The sequence below is a fragment of the Tenrec ecaudatus genome, chromosome 8 (assembly GCF_050624435.1).
Source record: "Tenrec ecaudatus isolate mTenEca1 chromosome 8, mTenEca1.hap1, whole genome shotgun sequence".
Classification (NCBI taxonomy): Eukaryota; Metazoa; Chordata; class Mammalia; order Afrosoricida; family Tenrecidae; genus Tenrec; species Tenrec ecaudatus.
Genome location: NC_134537.1, coordinates 68,947,626 through 68,968,294, shown reverse-complemented (window position 1 = coordinate 68,968,294; position 20,669 = coordinate 68,947,626). Strand labels below are relative to the sequence as shown.

Here is a 20,669-nt window from a genome sequence, read left to right as displayed (position 1 = left end):
TAGTCAAGTTCTTTCTAATTATAGATATGTGATTAGAAAATTACAATGAAATGTGCTCATTTAATGTCTAAATTATACAGTTGCAAAAAACATAGCACAACTCATAAGCTGTATCAAAGTTTTTTTTAAGCCTTACACTTTTTAGTGTTAAAAATATAGGGTTGTCTAGAACACTATATATTCTCTCAATATCATATGTTTTAATTTAATTTGTGGTATTGTTTGACATAAAGCTGAACTGAGTGGAAAGGCACCAGATTTCACAAAGTCAAATGCACTTTAGGTTTATGGACTAACATAGCCTTTCAGTGTGCATTTATGTATACTTAAAAATATTAGCAAAATCAAGTGTTAATTTCTATAGACTCAAATTCTCACAATTTGATCACTATATTTTAAACTCTTTTACGTTTCTAAAGAAGAAAAATTACCTTGAGGGTCCAATAATAGTGTATTCCAAAGGTCAAACATTCCTGTATCTAATCGAGGGTTTCAATGACATCAAAGATATATGTACCATGATCCGTAACCATAGTAAACTAGGCTAATTTCTATGTCAATGATGACTGGATTTGCTTTGTGTACTGTGATACCTGAATAATGGATGCTTGCATTTACTAGTGCCAAGGCTAACCAGAATCGAACACCAGTTCATCTGGTCGGGGGTACCTACCACTACTTTCCTTACAAATCACATGCCAGCGAGATCAATTACTCAGACTACACTCCTGCCACCCTTGGTGTTTCTCAAATACCATTTATCCCTCAGTGTGCAATGCAGTTGTGCTCAGCATTAGCTACACATTGAAATCATCTGGGAAACCCAAACAAATTACCACATTCCACCTCAAACGAATAAATTAAAAATCTCTGACCCAGGACAAGGTTTGAAATCTCCCCGGGTGATTCTAATGAACACCCCAGAGCCAGAAGCTGGACCCTGACCCTCCCCGCCTGCCTCTTCACAGACAAAGCCAATGGAAAGGTCTACCGTGGGGCGTTTAAGGAGCTCATTACTAAAGTGTATTAACATGAAGTCTAATTTGCTTGCCTATTATATTCCAGTTCAAATGATTTTACTGTGGCTCTTACGCTTCTATTTTGGGTAACAATTTATCTTTCTGTTGTTGACTTACCTAGAAAACCCAAGGGAACCTGATTAGTCTCAATTAGTTTGCAGCTGGACCCTTGGGCCCCTGCTGGCACACCAGTTGCCTACTGTAGCCGCTGTCTGTACACTCAGCAACTGCTCTCCACGCCTCGGTGGACTTTTTCTATCCTCGTAACTAGTGGACAACTTGATTTAGGCAACTTAATTTGTGGTCTTGACCCCTTTCAAAATGGCAGTTCCAAATTTGATTAAACTTCCTACAGTTAATTAAAATAGGAGATGCAACGCCTGGAATACATTCCTTTCTGTAAGGGACTAGATCAATTAAACAAGCAAAATGGCCTTTCTCCGTGGTTCCTGGGAGATCTTTTAAATGCCCTGAGCAACAGAGGTGCCTTCCTGTTACCTGAGTCTAAAGCCTACACCGGAGCATCTGTGCTGATGAGTGAGGGGCTAGTCAAGTCACAAAACCACTTCCTGGCCTGCTCTCAGCCATCCTCTGGCAGGGGAGCATGGCTGGGTCATGCATGTGCTTTAACATGTCCATTATAATTATGTGGTGATGCCAAGAAAGCCTCCGAAGACAGCAGTGCCAGAGACTGGAACCTGGTGATTAGCAGTGCGGTCCTGCTTGGACACCGAGGTCTGTGTTGAGAACACTCTTGTCACTCCCCCTCCCAGCCCACCCACCCCCCCCCCCACCCCCGGCAACTCTCTGACGTGCTGGTGCTAATTTGTGTCATTTTGCTATGACAAATCTGTAATTATTTCAGCAAATGGTTGAGCCCAAATGAGTCATGCCAGCCAGCCAGGTGGGAGTGAGGGCCTCGGAGAAGGCCTGCTTGGGCTTGCACCCCGAAACAAAGCGGGGAAATCCGAAATTGTGTTCAGGAGGTCAAAACGAGTAGTGCCTATGCACGCCTAACTTTGGGCTGCCATCTGCCTACTTGGCAATCTAGGGCTGATGTCCTTTTAACATGTCAGGTCTGACCTGCCTCCAGGTGGCTTGTGTCAGAGATGACTGAAAAGTGGGAAAGTGGAGATTTGACTAATCCTCACATTTGGAGGACTGGATTTATGTCCACTTTTATCTGTGAATCTTCTCTCCATAACTAGTCTTTATCTTTCAAAGGTAAGTTTGGCTCCCACCTCATCCATGTAGCCTGTACTGATACCTCTAACACATTGTGATTTTTCTCTTTTATAAGATTATAGGACATACTTAATCTTGTAGTTAACATTTTTCCCTGTGCTGTATATTACCGTGTATTCTACCAATCTGGAGGGTCAGTAAACACTGAGGAAGACCATCAAGGAGATGAACTGACACAGTGGCTACAGCCAAGGGCTCAATCATGGCAGTGATCCGGAGGATGGTGCAGGACGCAGCAGCGTTTTGTTCGCCTGTGCACAGAGTCCCTCTGGGGCACAACCAACCGCATGGCACCTAAGAACAACCACCTTGGATGACATAGAAGTATAATCTTAGAGATAACATTGAAAGCTACAAAAAGTGCCTGCCACCGAGTTGATATCCCTCACTTAAGTTATAATTGTTCTTGATTGCTGTGTGATGCAAAGGAATTGATTTAAAATTCATAGCGACCTCTTATGACAGGGAACTGTCCCCATAGCATGTTCTGTGTTTTCATCTTTATGGAAGGAGATCACTGGGTCTTTCTTGTGGTTCTCTGGGTGGATTCAAACTATAAACCCTTTGGTTAGCCACTGTGCTAGTTACGGTTTATTGTGCCAACCTGACCGATAAACACATGTGGGATTAATTGAAGGGAAGTTGCATTGAAGAGTGGAGAGAAATGGCTCGGTAAGCCTCGCCCTTCTAGTTCTCGGGTCTCTTGCTCTCTGATGGTCGGACAAGTGTGCAGTTGTCTTAGCTAGATCTCTGCCTCAGCTGGCAAGGTTTACTTCCTGCATGCCATCCCTGAGGAGAAGCCACATAGACCTACCCTGATGCAGCCCTGGGTGCTGGAGAAGCCTCGTAGAGACCTTGCCAGCGCTGAGGTGCTTATCACGGCCACTGGATTCAAAGACTTTCTACCCACTGGCTGGTGATCCTCCTGCATTCGGCATCAGTCACTGTGTGTGTTTTATGAGGTTGAAGAGGACTTTGTAGATCAGTGTCAGACATATGGGCTAAGTCGGACTTATGCGCTTGGACTGGATGGGGTTGGGATGCTTTCTTAATGTACACTTACCTTTTATATAAAACTCTTTCTTATATACATGAGTTTCTGTGGATGTGGTTCTCTAGTCTACCTAGACTAACACAGCCACTAACCACTGAACAGTGGAACCACCCAACACTACACTGCTAGCAAGTCAGTTCTAATTCATAGGAACCCTATAGAACCTACAGGGTTTTGAATGCTGTAAATCTTTATGGAAACATACTGTCAAAACTTTTCTTCTCACAAAGCGAATTGATTGGTTCAAACAACCAATATTACAATTAGAAGTGGAGCTTTTCATCTCTGCCCTACCAGGGTTCCTCCTGGATCCACCAACAAAGAAACAAAAGAAAACAGAACCAGCTGTCATATTTCAGACTCATAGTGATGCTACAGGATAGAATATACTGGTTTTAATTTCTAATACCGTTACCGATTCGAATCATGGACCTAGTAGCCCATTACTTACACAACATCACCTGACTATTTTACGTTAGGCTATTATTTAATTAGGAATTTTACATAAAACTAACTGATTAGTTCAGGTATGTCCTCAGTACGGTCTATACACATTAAATGGACTCAAGTGTCCCAGGGTTTTAAATACCCTTGAATGGCAGAGACTCTCATTACTTAATTATTTGTCCCTGACCTCTCTCTAAAGCTTCGAACTCATGAAACGTCTGCCTACTCAACATGTCAACTGGGATGTCTAGCAGGCATCCCAAAATTATTGTTTTTGTTAGATGCCATCCAGTCAGTTCCGATCCTTCGTGCCCCTATCTACAGCAGAACAAAATATTGCCAGGCCTTGCCCCAGCCTCACAAGTGTCCCCATGCTTGAGCCCATTGTCGCAGCCACTGTGTCAATCCATCTCCTCGAGGGCCTTCCTCTTTTTCTCTGCCACCTACTCTACCAACTACGATGTCCTTTTCCAGGTCTCTCCTGACAACATGTGCAAAGTACGTGAGATGAAGTCTCACCATCCTTGCCCCTAAGCAGGGCTCTGGCCGCACTTCTTCCAAGAGAGAATTGTTTGCTCTTTTGGCAGTCCATAGTGTTTCCAATACTCTTCGCCAGCACCATGATTCAGATGTATTTCTTTTTGTTCAGTGTCCAAGTTTCACATGCATATGAAGTGATAGAATATGTCGGGCACACCTTAGTCCTCAAAGTAACAGCCTTGATTTTCAGCACTCTAAAGGTCTTGTTGTGATGAAGAAAGCTAATGGTGCCTGGCTATTGAAAGATAGAGCATCTGGGATCTTAAAGGCTTGTAGTTAAATAAACAGCCATCTAGCAGGGAAGCAAAAAAGCTTACATGGAATAAGCATACCAGCCTGTGTGATCATGAGGTGTCGAAGGGAAGAGGTATCAGAAATTCAAAAGCAAGAAACCAAATCAATGTGAAGGGATATGGATGTAGTAAAGACCCAAAACCCACCTGTAAGATAATTAGACAGTCCCTCTCAGAAGGGTCACATGGAACAGATGATAAATCCATGGTGTGGTATAACACTGATGAACCACATAACTATACAGTGATTCTTTAATATTTCTTCCCCTTACTCTCATGATTTTTATTTGTTTTACCTCATTATTCATGTTAGATTTGTGCATGTTCATCTGTATATTTAAGATCATTTGGTACATGAAATTCAAGATATATAACCCTTCAGAAACAGAGGAGTAAGAATTCCCAGGGGGTAGGGGAAGTGAGGGGCAGGGGGAGTTGATAACACTGATGACTGTATAACCCCACTCAATGGGATTGAACAACAGAATTGTATGTGAATGGATATATTGGGTTCTGTAAGATATGGCAAAAATAACCCAAAAACCCCTACTATCAGGAAGATAAATAAAGGTTCGGGGGGGGGGGGGTAGGTAAGGAAGGGGCTAAAGGGGAGCTGATATCAAGGAATTCAAGAAGAAATAATGTTCTGAAAGTGATTTGGGGATCAATTGTACAACACTGCTTGATGTGACTGAATTATGGAAAGTTATGATATGTATAAGAGCTCCCAATAAAATGATAATTAAAGAAAAACAGAGGTCTAATGCAGCAGATTTACCTAATTCAATAAATATATTTTTTTGATTTCTTGACTGCTGCTTCCATTGATTGTGGATTGATTGTGGATCCAAGCAAAATAAAAACCTTAACAATGTCAATCTTTTTCTCCATTTATCATGATATTATCTATTGGTCCAGTTTTGAAGATTTTAGTCTTCTTTACAATCAATTGTAACACACACTGAAAGCTGCAACCCTTGATTTTTATCAGCAAGGGCGTCAAGTCCTTCTCACTTTCAACAAGCAAGAGTGTGTCACCTGCATTTCACAGGCTGTTGACCAGCTTGCTTTCGATCCTAAAGCCAGATTCTTCTTCCTATAATCCAGTTTGTCTGATTATTTGCTCAGCATACAGATCAAACAGGTATGGTGGAAGAATCCAACTCTGACTCACACATTCCCTGATTTAAAACCATGCAGTGTTCCATGGCCTTGTTTGCACGACTTCCTCGTGATCCACATACAAGTTCTACAGAAGCTCAAGGAGATGTTCTTGAATTCTCAGTCTTCTCAAGGCTACCCATAGTTTATAATAATCCACACGGGAGAATGCCTTGGCATAGTCAATAAAACACAGATAACTGTCTTCCTGGTGTTCTCGGCTTGGAGGCAACATCCCTCTGACATCAACGATAAATAAATTAATACAAAATAGATATCATAACCTTCCATAATTCAATCACATCAAGCAGTATTATAAAATTGCTACTATAGTTTCAGAACATATTCTTTCTTCTCGAGTTCCTTGTTCCCACATCCTCTTCTGAATCTGGCCTGAATCTCTGGAAGTCCCTATCAATATACCACTACAATCTCTGTTGGATGATTGTCAGTAGAATTGTATTTGCATATGATATTGTTCTGTGATCTGAAAATTCTGTTGTGTCGCCTCTCTTTGGAATCTTTTCACTTCTAGTCATTTGGCCAAGCGGCTGGTTTCCAAATTTCCTAGCATAGATGAGTGTTTCCAGTGTATCATTAGCTTGTTGAAACGTGTCAGCTGGTATCCCAGCAATTCCCGATGTCATGTGTTTGGCTAGTGCTTTCAGTGCAGCTGGAACTTACTCCTTCAGTATGATTTGTTCTTGTTCATATGCTACCTGCTAACATGACAGAACGTCCACTAGTGTTTTCGGTGCAGTGTTTGTCTGTCTGTGCTCTTTCCATCTTCTTTGGATGCTCCCTGCATCTTCAGTGTCTCCCCCATAGAATCTTTCTATATCACAACTCAAGGCATTATTTTTTTTTCAGTTCTTTAATTTAAGATATGCTGGGCATGTTTTTGGTTTTTATTTCTAAGACTGTGCACATTTCATTCTAAGATTTAACTTGTATACAAGGTTGTAACTTTGTCCTTTTGAGCTCCCCTTTGAAGTTTCCTGTTCACCTATTTGACTATCATTTCTTCCATTGGCCTTAGCTAAATTAAATTAAATCTCAGAGCCTCTTCTCATGGCCACTTTCATCTTTCTTATCTTCTGAATGACTTTTTGCTTTCTTCATGAATGATGTTCTTGATGTCCTCCCACAGCTCATCATGTCTTCTCTCATGAGCAACACACAAGCCACCACCGTAGGACATGCTGACAGGCAGATGGTGTGTCTCAAAATTAACATCCTGAAATTGAACGTAAGGAGCCTTTGTGGCTAAAACAGCTTGCCATCCACTGCTCTCCAGAAGGCAAGGAGGCTCCATTGCAGCCAATGGTTTTCAAAAAGGCCTGGAGAGCTGCTTCTGTACAGACTACATCCAAGAAAACTGTAGGAATCTTTTGTATTCCTACTGAGGATAGGGGGCTAACTCAGCAACCGCTAACAACAAAATTGAATTCTTGAATCCCTATTTCTAACCTTCAATGAGATGAATTGACACAGCGTCAGCAACAAGTGGCTCAGGCGTAAGAACAGGGGCAAGGCCCAGAATTGTTTCGTTCTGTTGGAACTGTCCACAACAGAGCCAACTCAGCAACACCTAGCAACTGTTTCATGCCCCCAACGTCTCTACTAATAAATTACCAGTCACCTAATTTCCCAAGCTCAATTCCTAGGAGAAAGCAAGTGATTCCTCTCTTCTTATACCTCACTTCCAGTGTTTAAGCAAACCCTGTAAGAACCAACAAATCATGGTGAAATTGCTGCTTCTCACCACCTCCAGTCCTCCCCCAATGGCAAGGTTCAAGTCACTAGAGCCGCTCCCCTAGATTCAGTCACAGCTTCCTAAATGGTACTCCTGTTTCCGTACATCACCCCCTCCCTCACACACTCAATTCTCCGCTCAGAAGTAGGAGGAACATTTTCACAATAGGATTTTAAGTTGTTATTCATATGTTGTTCCTTTGCTTGAAATTTTCAAAACACTTCCCATAAAATCCAACCTCCTCACCATAATAACATAATAACATCTGTATCTTAAGCCTTATTTCCTTCTTTCTTCTCTCTCTCTCCTCTCCAAGAGCATGGCTCTTGCCTTCCCTTGAAGAACCCAACATCAGAGGCTTTGCTTTTGTTCTTGTCCCTGTCTGCAGTGCTCTGGGTGTTTATAAATCTGCTCCCTCATTTTACCCAGGTGTCTTCTCAAAGGTCACAACTCAGGGACATCTTTGCATTGCAGTCATCTCTCGCTCCTCCATAATTCTTTACTCTCTATCCCCTTTCCTGGCTTTATCTTGTGTCACCCTCATGAGCCACCAACACCCACTACCACTGAGGTGACGTCAGCTCAGGGCAACCTCTGGGTAACAGAGTCGAACTGTTCCTTGGGAGGCTGTGGGCGCAGCCAGGATTGTTACTGAAGTCAATGGGCAGATCTTTCTTCCACCGCTCCGCGGGGATGTACTGCCAACCTTTGGGGTGAGCTTAAACCATGTGCAATATATAGGAGAGAGACAAGACATCCGATCTCATAAAGTTACAGTCTCGGAAACCCACAGAGCAGTTCTACCCCATCCTGCAGGGCTATTATGAGTTGGCATCGACTCCAGGGAAATAAGTTAGGAGTTCGTTGTCTGGCAAGATATGGAGGTCACAGTGACCTTCAGCTGGATCATTTCTTTTGTTCTGCTGTGCTTAGGCCTATCATTTGCCCACGAATATGAGTTCCAGAGAGCTAAGGCCTTTGTACGGCTTCTTTTCTGCTAATTTTTCAGGCCCAGAAAAAAAAGTCTGACATACTGTAAGAACCCAATAAATATTTGTGGAAGGACAGACTGGATCAGAGGTGAAGGCTAACACAACAGCTTTTCATATGTCTTGTGTGCTCATCAGCTGTCTGTTGCCAGCTGGCTGGTGGGAGTTACGCGGTATTTGATTGCCAGCGTGGCTAAAATGAAAGACCCAGATGTCAGGGGCAGTAACTGTCCTATTGACTGCCAGGTCCCCTGGGTCGAGCATGGCAGACTTCACCGAATGTGTAATTTCAAAATCGTCAAATTACGTTAGGTTTGCTAAGCGCTGCCAACAGGGATGGTTTGAGCGGTCTGTCTAGCAGTTGCCCTCGACTGTAATTGACAGAGTTGCTAGCTGTACTGGGAGAAGGAGCCGGTTCTCAGGAGACTGCACAGCTTTCTGATAACCAGTCATTGAGTGCTCACTCCAAACTGCAGAAACTGTGCAGAGTTCTCCTAAAGATGAAAGGCAGGCTGTGGGTCTGCGGCATGTTATACGCCAGAAGGTGCCCTCCAGTGGGGCATCACTGTGTGTGGAAACTTCAAAACTGGTCTACATTTCCAAAATAAGGCCAAGGCACTTAGAGTGAGCCATTTCCCAGGCACCTTGTCAAGGGAGCCTGTTTCTCTCTGACAACATTTTCCCCATTACGGGATAAAATGGCTTTCATTCTTAAATATGTCGGCAATCTAGATCAACTTGCAACAGAATCCAAAGGTCAAATTCACTGCTCAGCATTAGCAGGATGTCGGGTTAGAAATCAGTTCCTGGAAATAAGGCTGGTTCCATTGTTTGTAATTACCTTATTATTGCTTACCACAGCAACCTCAAGTGCAGATCACACTCAAAGTCGTTTTAGGTTTTACTATAAGTAGCCGAGGTTTTTCTCTTCTGTGATTACTGCAGTCTGCTAGCTTTAGAGTACTAATCCATTTTAAATTGTGTCAGTAATTCCAAATTTCCTGTTTGCAGAGTCTATTTCTTCATATCTGCTGGCGGATTTCATTCAGCTGACTGACATTGCCTCTGGGGCTTACCAGCCACCTGGTGACTTTCAGCTTATTAATTTTAAATAGTAAAAAGTATCCCCTTGCATTTTAATGTCTAAAAATAAGCCAAAGAGGATTGTCTCCATTGCTTTCACTTGAATAATAAAGTCTATGAAGACCTGATTATGGCTGCTAATATGTAGCTACTTTTATAAATAAATCCCACTCAAATATCACAAGGCTCTAAGTAGATATGGAAAAAACAGAAGTCAGAAGAAGAATTTTTATAACCATAGATATTCCATAAAAATTAGTTAAGTTTTATAAAACTGCCATGTTACCAGAATTCTAGGCTCCAGAAGATAATTCTATTTCTCTTGAAAAAGTTAACGACCATGTTAAATCTACCTGCCACCACAAACTCTCATGGTGTAGAGCGAATAAGAACAGACCCTCGAACCACATTCCTGGCTTCAAATCCCAGCTGTGCCACTGGTCGATGGAACACCTAGAATGTCTGATTTCATTTCAGTGTCTCCTGCTTTAATATGGAAGCCATAACAGTGCCTCCCTCCGATGGTTGCCATAAAGATTAGATGACATATTACATGTGCAGCCTAATACATACTAAGCTTCAGTGAATATTAGCTATTGTGTGATTTGGGGGAGGAAATCCACGAGACCTATCTCATGTAGATAACATTTTTAAGTAGCTATTAAAAAATACTTGAGACACCCTTCTAAATTCAAATGCCTCTCAGTTAGTCTCTTAGCAATTCCTCTGAGTGAATTTCCAGATCAGTGACTCTGCAGCCAGTTCTCTCTCTAGTCTAGTCCCTCCTGACTGCGTTCCTTCCTGCGGGTTATGCCATGGTAGGAAATCTTGAAAACCCAAGGTAGACGAGGCAAATTCCAAATTGTTATCAAATTCATTTTTATACAAATAACTTACACTCCACTGACCCGTGCACAGGAAGCCGTGTTCGCATGGGAGCCCGGGCCTGGCGGTGTACTTACTGTCTCGGTACCATTCGGCTCGCGGCTGCACCCTTTTCAAGTCCGGCGTCACCAACAGGGTACACTTGAGAGTAACGGTTTCTCCTTCTCTCTTAAAGGTGACCCCAAATTTATCCAAAAACTGCACATCAAAGTGCGTGTATGGAATCACAGACGACAAAGGCACTGTACAAATTAATCAGACAGTTGACGTCAGGTGAGTAGATTTTGAGCACCACGTACAGATACAATGCTGTTACCACAAACGTGTGTTTCATCATGGCAGGGGTTGGGTTAGTTTTCTCAGCAGAGTCAGCAAATCAGCTCTGGGATTCTTATTTTGCCATGTATACAAAAGAAGGTCCCCAGCCTGGGTGTCCCTGGAGGCCACTTGGAAGCTGAACCCTGTCTTCCGTGACTGAAGTTGTAGGTTGACCCCAAATGTGTGCATTTAGGAAAACTGCATCCACTCTGAGGTCACACAGTTTTTCCTCTTCCAAATAAATTGTGCCATGGCTGGCAACAGAATGGCATGGGTTCTAAAAGACAAACTCCAACTCACTGTCATTGAGTCCATTCCAACTGATAGCAACCGGACGGGACAGAGTAGACCTGCCCCGTCGGGTTTCTAAGACTGTAAATTTCTATGGGAGCCGAAAACCTCGTCTTTCTCCCAAGGAGAGGTGGTGGGTTTGCACCGCAGACCTGGTGGTTACCATCTCAACGCAGGTCTCTGATGTCACGCATACTGCAGCCCGTTGCAGCTGTACGTATCACTGTGCATAACTCTCAAAAAGAAAGTGTTTCATCTTTTTTCTTAAAAAGAAGTGAATTACAGGAGAAAACAGTGATTTACTTATATTTAGAGCTTACAAATTCTTGTGAGCACTTCAAATTTACCAAATAGCTGCACCCTTCCAGACCCTCTCTCAGGATGAAGTTTGGGGAAGAGGCGAGGCTGAAGGGAAGGGTGGTGCTTGGATCGTGTCAGTGCTATATTTTACCTCTTTAAAAGTAACCGAGGCTGCATCGAATAGAACATTAAAATGATTAGTTTTATGTTGTGAACATTTTGCCTCAATAAATTAAAACAAGATACTTGAAGTTGACTACTAACATTTTTAAAATATGGGTAGTGAATACATGAGCTTCTGTTATATTTTTACCTATACTTATCTATGCTTTTGAATATACGGCAGCATTTTTATTTTAAAAGTTAAATTTTTAACAAATAGAAGGACGCAAGCGGATAGGGCCAGGTAAACGCTGAGAGCCCACGCAGTTTCATGGACAGGTGGGGACAGTTGCTCCTCCCCTCAGATATTGGTGAACTCGCAAACTCTCAGATCTCGCTGTTTTCGCCCGACCTGTTTCTATTTGCCAGTTAGTGGTCTTGGACACCACCCAGTGTTGAATAGAAGCCCATACACTACAGTGGGCACAGAAATGACCAAAAGTAAACTAGACAAGAAGTACTTGATGGGTCAAGACAAAATTTACATTCAATCACTGATTTAGTCCATTCTCCACTGACACATAATTCATAGCATCTGTGTACCAAATGGTAGTAAAATGAAAATTTCTATGAGACTATGTAATTATTCCGTAGAAAATTCATGTAAAATCTAAATCTCAAGCCTTAGTAATAAGTCATATTTAAAATGAATATATCAAGTCATAATTCTTCAATGCCATCAGCATGATTGCCCTCTACAATCATTGACGAGATAACCCATCATCTTGGTCTTCCAGTCTAAAACTGGTCCTGGAATTCAGAAACAAACACATCTTATGACAGGGTCCCTGTGGCTCCATTGATGACGCTGTGATAGGATAAGACTATTTCTGCCACTGCTGGTCAATTGAGGAATCTCGTGGTGTGGTAGGGTACACGTTGAACTGCTAGCAGAAATGCCAGCTGTTTGAAAACAGAAGCTCTCTGCTCCTGTGAAGTTTAGAGTCTCATCAACCCAAAGGGGTGATTCTGTTCTGCCTTCTAGGATCACCCTGAGTCCAATCTGCTTGGTTGATGGCAGTGGGTTTTGCTTGGGGTTTCATTGGGGGTGTTTTGGTGTCCTGGGCAACCTTGGCAACAGGGAAGTGGGTGAAGTTCATCATCTGTAGTGTCGCCACACTGTGGAATAGTGCGTGCCACATTCAGTAGAATGGCTTCATAGGAAACATGAACATGAAAACGATAAATGAAGGAGCAGGCAATCGCACGAAGAGGAAAGTCTCGAATGCTGCCTGCACATAATTGAGGACGTGTTGTGTCTAAGCCAGAGCAGGCAGCCCAGTCACAGAGGGGGCTCAGCACTGGACAGCGAACCAAAGACGGGCACTTCCAGCCCAACAGCCTCCCCACCAAACACAGAGGAGGCAGTCTGCCCTCGTACATAGAGAGAGAGGCTCTGAAGGCCGAGGGGGCAATGCTCTATCTTACAATGTTGCTGTGAGTTGAAATAGACTCAATGATCATTCAATGGCAATGAGTTATAACAAAGAATATTTTTTAAACTTTTAACATCAAACCTAAAACCCGTCTGAGCAAGCAGCTATCACTGCACATTCTATTTTGATAAGAAGTGACATAAGAAGTCAATGACAGCAGAGTGTGGTGAGAGGAAGCAAACCTTATCCTTAACTGTAAAATATGGTCATGTTATACATCCAGGTCAAGCATATGAATTCATTTTGTGGAATGTTTTAGGTTTGTGGGTTTTTTTCTCCCAAATTTAAAATGTCCAGTCACTCCAGGCTACAGTTTCATCATTTTTGAAAAATATCAACTAATTACATGAGGAAAAATTACTGAAATTCTCACACAGCCACTAAAATATTGGAAAAGCTTTTGAAATATGATTTTTAAATTGACTCTTAAATTATAGGCATTGTTTTGTTTTTAAACATTTTTCCCCCAAGAAAGGGGTGGGGAATACTTGCATCCAATTGGCAGTCCCACTGAGTGGAATGGCTCCTCATCTCCTCTAAACCCTGTAAGATAATGAAGTGAAAACTGTAAAGAGAGAATGACAACAGTGTGGCTGTTTTTTCTTTTGTCGAGGAGTACTCACTTCTCACCATCACGGCAGCGTTGGTTGACACTTGTCCATGAACATTAGTGGCCACAGCTGTATACGTTGCAGTATCATCAAAATTTGCCCTTTCAAATAAAAATAAGACAGGGTTCTCAGCATACTGTGGGCGTTTTCTATCATCACTGGTGGCCTAAATTTGAACAAAGCCATTCTTCAAAAAAATGTATGATGTGGATCATTTGTTAATGAATTATGTGTTTCAGAAAACCAACTTCATCCTTGGAACAGTATGAGAGCCTACAGGAGTATTTATACATGACATGGGCAAACATTTGATCTACACTAAGGTTTGGCTTCAAATTATCGGGGAAAAGTTATTAGCACTTTCTACCATCCCTTTATCTCATTCTCAAAGAGAAATTTACATTTCATTCAGGCCTTATGTTTCCATTTCCATGGAATTAGTTGATTATCTTGTCAATGAGAAGGCCCCAGTTGTATGAGCTAGCAGAAATATTCATGATGGAATAGTGAGTGAGCAGACCTCAGAGAAGCTGATAACTGTTCTTTAGAGAAGGAAGCTGTAAAATGACTCAGGGTCATTGAGTCAATCCTGACTCATAGTGACCATATAGAACCGCTCCCATTGGATTTCTGAGAGTGAAAACCTGCATGGGGCTAGAAAACCTCATCTTTCTTCCTTAGAGCAGCTGGTGCTTTTGAATTGCCAGCCTTGCAGGTAACAGCCCAGTACATAACCCACTATTCTATTGGGGCTCCTTTTGTAGATGCCAGACCCTCTAAATCAATGCTATTTCTGGACAAACTCTCTGTGAATCATCTCAAGTGCTATTTCAAAGGCAGGATTTTCACTTATAATTAACTTTCCTAGGCCATACTTATGCACACTAACACTTGAGAGCCATGCCTTGCATGATCCTCACAATTTTTGCTTTAAAATTTTATTTGGGTGAGAGATTTCATGCTGGTAAATTGCTAATTATACTTTTCATTTGAGATGCTTGAGTGTAAATGTCAGGAGACAATAACCTTTACAGGCAACTTCAGGGATAAGCTGAAGGTGAGCCTTTGCAGGCCAATGGCAGAGGTAAACCACTAGCTATAGGAGTCTTGTTTTCTCTATTTCTTTTTCGTAATTTTACTTATTTTGTTGTTATTATTGAGAATATACTCAACAAAATATACACCAACTCAACAGTTTCTATTTGTACCATTTTCATATGATATTTTCCTACAATTCATTGATTCTTGCATACTTGCAATTCCTCACTGCTTTCTTCTCCTCTATAACCCAATTTCTCAAAACCAAGCCCCCGTTTTATGATATTCCATGTTATATTGATATGGGGGAGTCAGGGAGCTTAAAAGAGTTTGTAGAATATTTAAGTTAAAAGATAAATGAATTACCCAATGAATATCTTGAAGTCCTTTCATATTTGGGGAAGAACATTAAAATGATAGTCTGTTTATGATGCCATCATCCCAGAATCTACTGGTTTCCATTACCAAAGCCCCTTTAAACTAAAACCCAGAAAGAGACAGCCGAGATCAAAGCCCCCAACCAGAACTTATGTGAATTTATGTGAATCAGGCATGAAGAGATTATTAGGTAAGTGCAGAGAGAGACATTTAGTTCCTTAAGTGAGAAACTCTCTACCAAGGAGCTTATATGAAATTTTATTCAGAATCTCAAAGTAATATTCAGATAGGAATCACTCTCCAAGGGTCTTGGGAAAATGTCTATGTTGGATCACCCTTGAGGTTGTCCTCCTTAAGGAGTTATGGAGGGATGGACGCGTCGTCATCCCTAGAAAAAAACATGGCACAGGAATTGCCCATGAACCCAGCTTTACAAAGATGTAGCTCTTCAGACTTCCCAAATCCACCGTAAAAAAATCCGGAAGCAAACACATTGTCCTCAAGTTGACGGCTACTCATGGAAATGTCATGTGTCACAAGAAAGAACTGAACCACATAGAATTTTTTGGACCCTTGATGGTGCATTGGTTAAAGTACTCCCCTGCAACCCCCAAACTCGTTAGTTGAAATCCATGAGCCACTCCTTGGGAGAAAGACATGGCAGTCTACTTCCATAGAGGTCACAGCCTTAAGACTCCTAAGGGGCAATTCTACTCAGTCCTATAACTGTGAATTGGAATTAATCCACTGGCCACAGGTTAGATTTTTAAAGAAGACCATTGGACCTGTTTTTCACAATGCCAATGAATGAATTTGAACCTGCAACCGTTTGATTAGTCGTGAAGCCAAAGCTAACTGCACTGCTCAGAGACCTACTATCTCACATTATCTGAAGCGTAGTTTCTTAACTCTGTGCCCCCTCCGTTTCCCCAGCACAGTCTGCTGAAGGAAGGGGCTATATGAGGGAGACATCGTTACTACACTTTGAGTAACTTGCAGCCACTCTGCTAGGTACTTTGCGTTTAGTATTTTACATAACATTCTCAAGCGCCCTGAAAACGGAAATGACTAACCTGCTAGCCAGGATGACAGGAGCCCTGGTGACACGGTGTTTCTGTGCTGGGCTGCTAACTGCATGCTCAGCAGTTGGAAACACCATCAGCTCCTTGAGAAAAAGATGAGGCTTTCCACTACCAGAAAGAGTTACCATCTTGGAAAGCCACAGAGGCAGTTCCACCCGGACCTATAGGGTCACTATCAGTAGAAATCCACTTTGTGGCAGTGAGTTTGGTTTTAGGTTTGTAACCATGATGAGAAAGTTGATATTTTAAGAAGCTTGCTAAGCAGGGTCCAATTGACTCAGAAATTTACAACTTTTCTGATAGTTCCTAGTGTCTTTCCAAGAAGGGGCACAGTGAACATTGTGCCCATCTGGGAAGGGAAATCTAAAATTCCTAAGTAAGAAGCAAAAAGGAAAACAAACAATCATTTACCCAAAGTCATGTACTCAAGTCTTACTTTTAAAAAGCGCGATAGAGTCAGTGTTCCCAGAGATAAATCCAATTGTTATTTGGTCGTTCATAATTTTATTTTCTTCTCCATTCCACTTGAAGCTCAAAACATTTTCTCCAACTAAAAGTCCGCAGTGTCATCAGTAAAGGCGCGAGGACATTTCAGAGACCTGTGCTATCTACTGAGAACTCCTTCATGAAGTTCAAATGCAGCTTTAATGTGTCAATGGCATACCATCTGGCCGCCTTTAAATGCTACGGCTCAAGGGAGAAATCACACAACAGAGCCCAGTCCGTGCAGATTTACAAACTAAGTTCATTATCTCCTAGTTCACCTTAGAGGGATACAAACCTAACTACAAAGCCCATCAACAAAACTACAATTCTAGCCTGGACTCATTAGAAACTACTTTGCTATGCATTTCACAAGTGCACGGCAGGTATCAGCATATCCTCAGGAGCCAAGTAATAGAGGACGTGTGTAACACACATAAAAATTCCACTGTATAGAAGCCTCTCTATTGCTGAACATTAACATTGTATGCTCATTTATCCATATAACAAATGCATACTTATACCCACACGAAACAGGATAAAGTAGCTGACTTTCGGGAGTAAACCTGGAGGACAGGGAACAGACGATGACAGGAAGAATTAGCTCTACTATAAATCCTTTTCTATTGCTTGATCTTTTTTTTATCTTGTGCTTGTGCTACTTTATCTAAACAATTAAACCACTGCATTTTAGTGAATGAATTTACTAAAGTAGAAGGTATTTCTCTTCTGGGATCAGCCTTAAACCTTACCCTGAGACATTCCCACCTGGATTAAGAACAGCATGAGGATTGGGAGAACAGAGGAGCATCGAGGAGAGCACAGGAGAGGAAGGAGAGCGGAGAACAGCAGAGAAGAGGGAGGAGAGCAGAGGAGAGGGGGAGAGCAGAGGAGAGGGAGAAGAGTAGAGGAGAGGAGAGAGAGGAGGGCAGAGGAGAGGGGGGAGAGCAGAGGAGAGGGAGGAGAGCAGAGGAGAGGGAGGAGAGGGGGCAGAGGAGAGGGGGGAGAGGAAGGAGAGTAGAAGAGAGCAGAGGAGAGGGAGGAGAGCAGAGGAGAGGGGGAGAGCTGAGGAGAGGGGAGAGCAGAGGAGAGGGGGAGAGCAGAGGAGAGGGGAGAGCAGAGGAGAGGGGGCAGGGCAGAGGAGAGGAGAGGGGGGAGAGCAATGGCGCACAGTGGGAAACAATAGACATGGAGAGGTCATTGGAGAGGAGCAAAGCAGTATGCGAAACATGGTGCTGCAAATCTCCCAGCCTAGAGCACGTGTTTTGACGAGATAAAGACTAAGGTTGATAGCGGAGAGCGCTGTGCTCTGTGCCCTGTGCCATGCATTCCAGCATAGTCCAGGCAAATGGGGCAGATGTGGTATGGATTTCACCAGGGAAATCTGGTTGACCCAGCACAAAAACTGCCTCTTTAGCCAAACGCATTAGGCTTGTTCTCAATACCTGAACAACCAGACTCCTTAAACCCTAAGTCTGTGTGAAGTCGTTGGGCAAAATCTATACTTACTTATCTTTTAGCGTTCATCTACCTCTATCAGTCTTTTTCCATCTTGTTACGTGCCTCAGTCAAAGAACCCTTCTGGACATGAGTAAGAGCAGCTTTCAACTTGTGTTGCAAACAGCATTTCCCAAATGTGCCACAAATTTGGGTTTTAGCATTGTTTAAATGGTAGTAAAAAATGTGCATTACATATGAGGATAAGGTATAAAAGTATTACTACAAAGTCATAAAAAATTGTCAAAATATGATATTGGCTCTCAACAAATTATCCATCACGGTCTACATTCTCCAGAGGGCAGTGTTTTCATCCTGTGATCCTGTCCTGAAGAAGTCAGCCCTCTCGAGTGGACAGCACATGAAAGTGAAGTTTGCTCCTTGTCAGGGGCTCAAATCCCGCGAGAGCAGGGCTTCTCCACCTCCCTCAGGCCACGACCCTTTCAGACAGGTCCTCATGTGGTGGTGGCCCCCAACCATAACAGTATCTTCACTGCTACTTCATCACTGTCATCTTGCTACTGTTGTGAATCGGACGACCCCTATGGAAGGGTTGTTCGACCCCACAGGTTGAGAACTGCTGTGTTAGATGTTCTTTGAGTTGGAACAACAACAACAAGTCTGAGGGTCAAGACCAGAGCTGTAGGGCTGATGGAGTAATGTTTTCCTATGAGCAAGTGCCTTCTGGTGATGGAAAAGAATTCACTTTTACTGGCCTTTGCTCACCAGTGCAATTTTCCATTTTGTTAAAATAGGTCATAAGCCTCATGATTGTCCTGTATCCTTCTAGAAAATCTATCAAGCTCACCATTGGGAATCCCTATAAGCAGCCACTGCAACTTTGTGAATTGGCCTCTTTGCTTTGAATTTAGCTGGCCCGGTGGGCCTGCTCAGAAGCCACTGCTTTGATGAGAACTCTCCTTTGGAAGGGACCATACTGAAACGTCGCTGGTGGGTATCATCAACAAGCGTGTGCACAGAGCAGAGCATCGCTCAGGCCAGCGCCGTGCTCACACTTGTTCCTCTGTTTGCACCCATTGGTGCAGGGGCCGTCTCGCTCCGTCATGTCCAGGGCCTTCTGCCCTTTCGCTCCTTTACAAAGCATAATGGCCTCCAGGGCTGGCCCGGCCTGGTAACGTGTCTAAAATGCAGGAAACAAAGTTGCGCCATCCATGGTTCTAAGGAGCACTCTGGCTATCCTTCTTCCACGACAAAATAAGCAGTTCTTTGGGCAGTCCATGTCACTTTCAATATTCTTCTCTCCTACCATAATCCATATGCATCAACTCTTCTGCATTCTCAGCAGATTCACCCAACGCAGTGTGTCCGTTGATCTTGTGACTGTTGCTTTCAGGAGCATTGATGGTAGAGCCAAGCAAGACACAATTCTTGACAACTTCACCATTTTCTTAGTTTACCAGGATGCTCCCCACGGGGCCGGCTGTGGGTATCGGAGTTCTCACCACATTGACTTTCAGTCCACACTGAAGGCCGGAGCCCTTCATCTCCATTGGACAGTGCTCCAGGTCCTCCTCGATGTCGGCAAGCAAGGTTTTGTCATCTGCAAGCTGCAGGTTGTTAATAGACCTCTCTCTAATCCTGATCCCACGGTCTACTTCATATAACCAGTTTCTGTGATAATTTGCTCAGTATACAGATAGAGAAATGGCCACATCTGTATTACAGAGAGAATTACTCTCATAGCCATCCACTGATCACAGAGACGTCATTGAATACCTTTGGAACAGACTCGTGTACGCATGAAAATGAACTCGAGTTGTTGCTGGATGCCATCGAGTCAGCTCTGACCAGTAGCGACCCTATATACAACAGACCGAAACACCGCTCGAGCCTGCGCCATCCTCACCATTGTTCCTCTGCCTGAGCCCATTGCTGCGGCCACTGTGTCGGGCCATCTCATTGAGAGCTTCCCCTTTTTTGCAGCATTTCTACTCTACCAACGATGACGTCCTTCTGCAGGGACTGGTCTCACCTGACAGCAGGTCCAGAGTATGTAAGACAAAGTCTTGCCATCCTTGCCTCTAAGGAGCACTCTGGCCTTACTTCTTCCCAGACAGACTGGTTTGTCCTTGTAGGAGGCCATGGTGCTTTCAATCTCCTTTCCCAGTACCACAGGTCAAGTGCAAGAAACTTTAGTAACAGCACATTTTATGTTGATCCTGGTACTAGTTCACTGGTGAAGTTCAACAAGAGTTTTGTCCAGCAGCCTAATTTGTTTCTTCATGACCCTCAGGTAAGGTTTCTTAACCATCGCTCTTTAACTAAATAATGTATGGAAATTTCAAGGTAAAATTTAATGCTTCCATTTGCAACTTCTTATCTTTATAAATCATGATTTTGTTCAATATTGTATAATCAGCATAAAATCCAGGATTTTTTTAAAAGGTTGATTTCTGAGATTAAGATGATAAGACTATAACCAGCATTAACAAATTCTAAATCTATGTGTTCATTGGAATAGCCTGATCATCCTCATTTGTTCACTAATAAATAGCATACATTTTAAGCTATTTAAAGACATTTATTGGTGACTTTGATGATTAAATAAATATATCTCTTTATTAATTAAAATATATATAT

At 42.6% G+C, this 20,669-nt stretch overlaps 1 protein-coding gene across 1 annotated transcript in view; it reads right to left on the bottom strand.

The window, feature by feature from the left end:
• Positions 1 to 20,669, bottom strand: part of LOC142454352 (myomesin-2-like) — a 109,829-nt gene that overhangs the window by 73,116 nt on the left and 16,044 nt on the right. The window contains exons 6-8 of the mRNA XM_075555685.1: positions 13,603 to 13,691; positions 13,472 to 13,522; positions 10,550 to 10,714 (exon numbers count right to left, since the gene is read on the bottom strand). Of these exons, the coding sequence (XP_075411800.1) occupies positions 10,550 to 10,714; positions 13,472 to 13,522; positions 13,603 to 13,691 (305 nt within the window). The remainder of the gene's footprint in view (positions 1 to 10,549; positions 10,715 to 13,471; positions 13,523 to 13,602; positions 13,692 to 20,669) is intronic.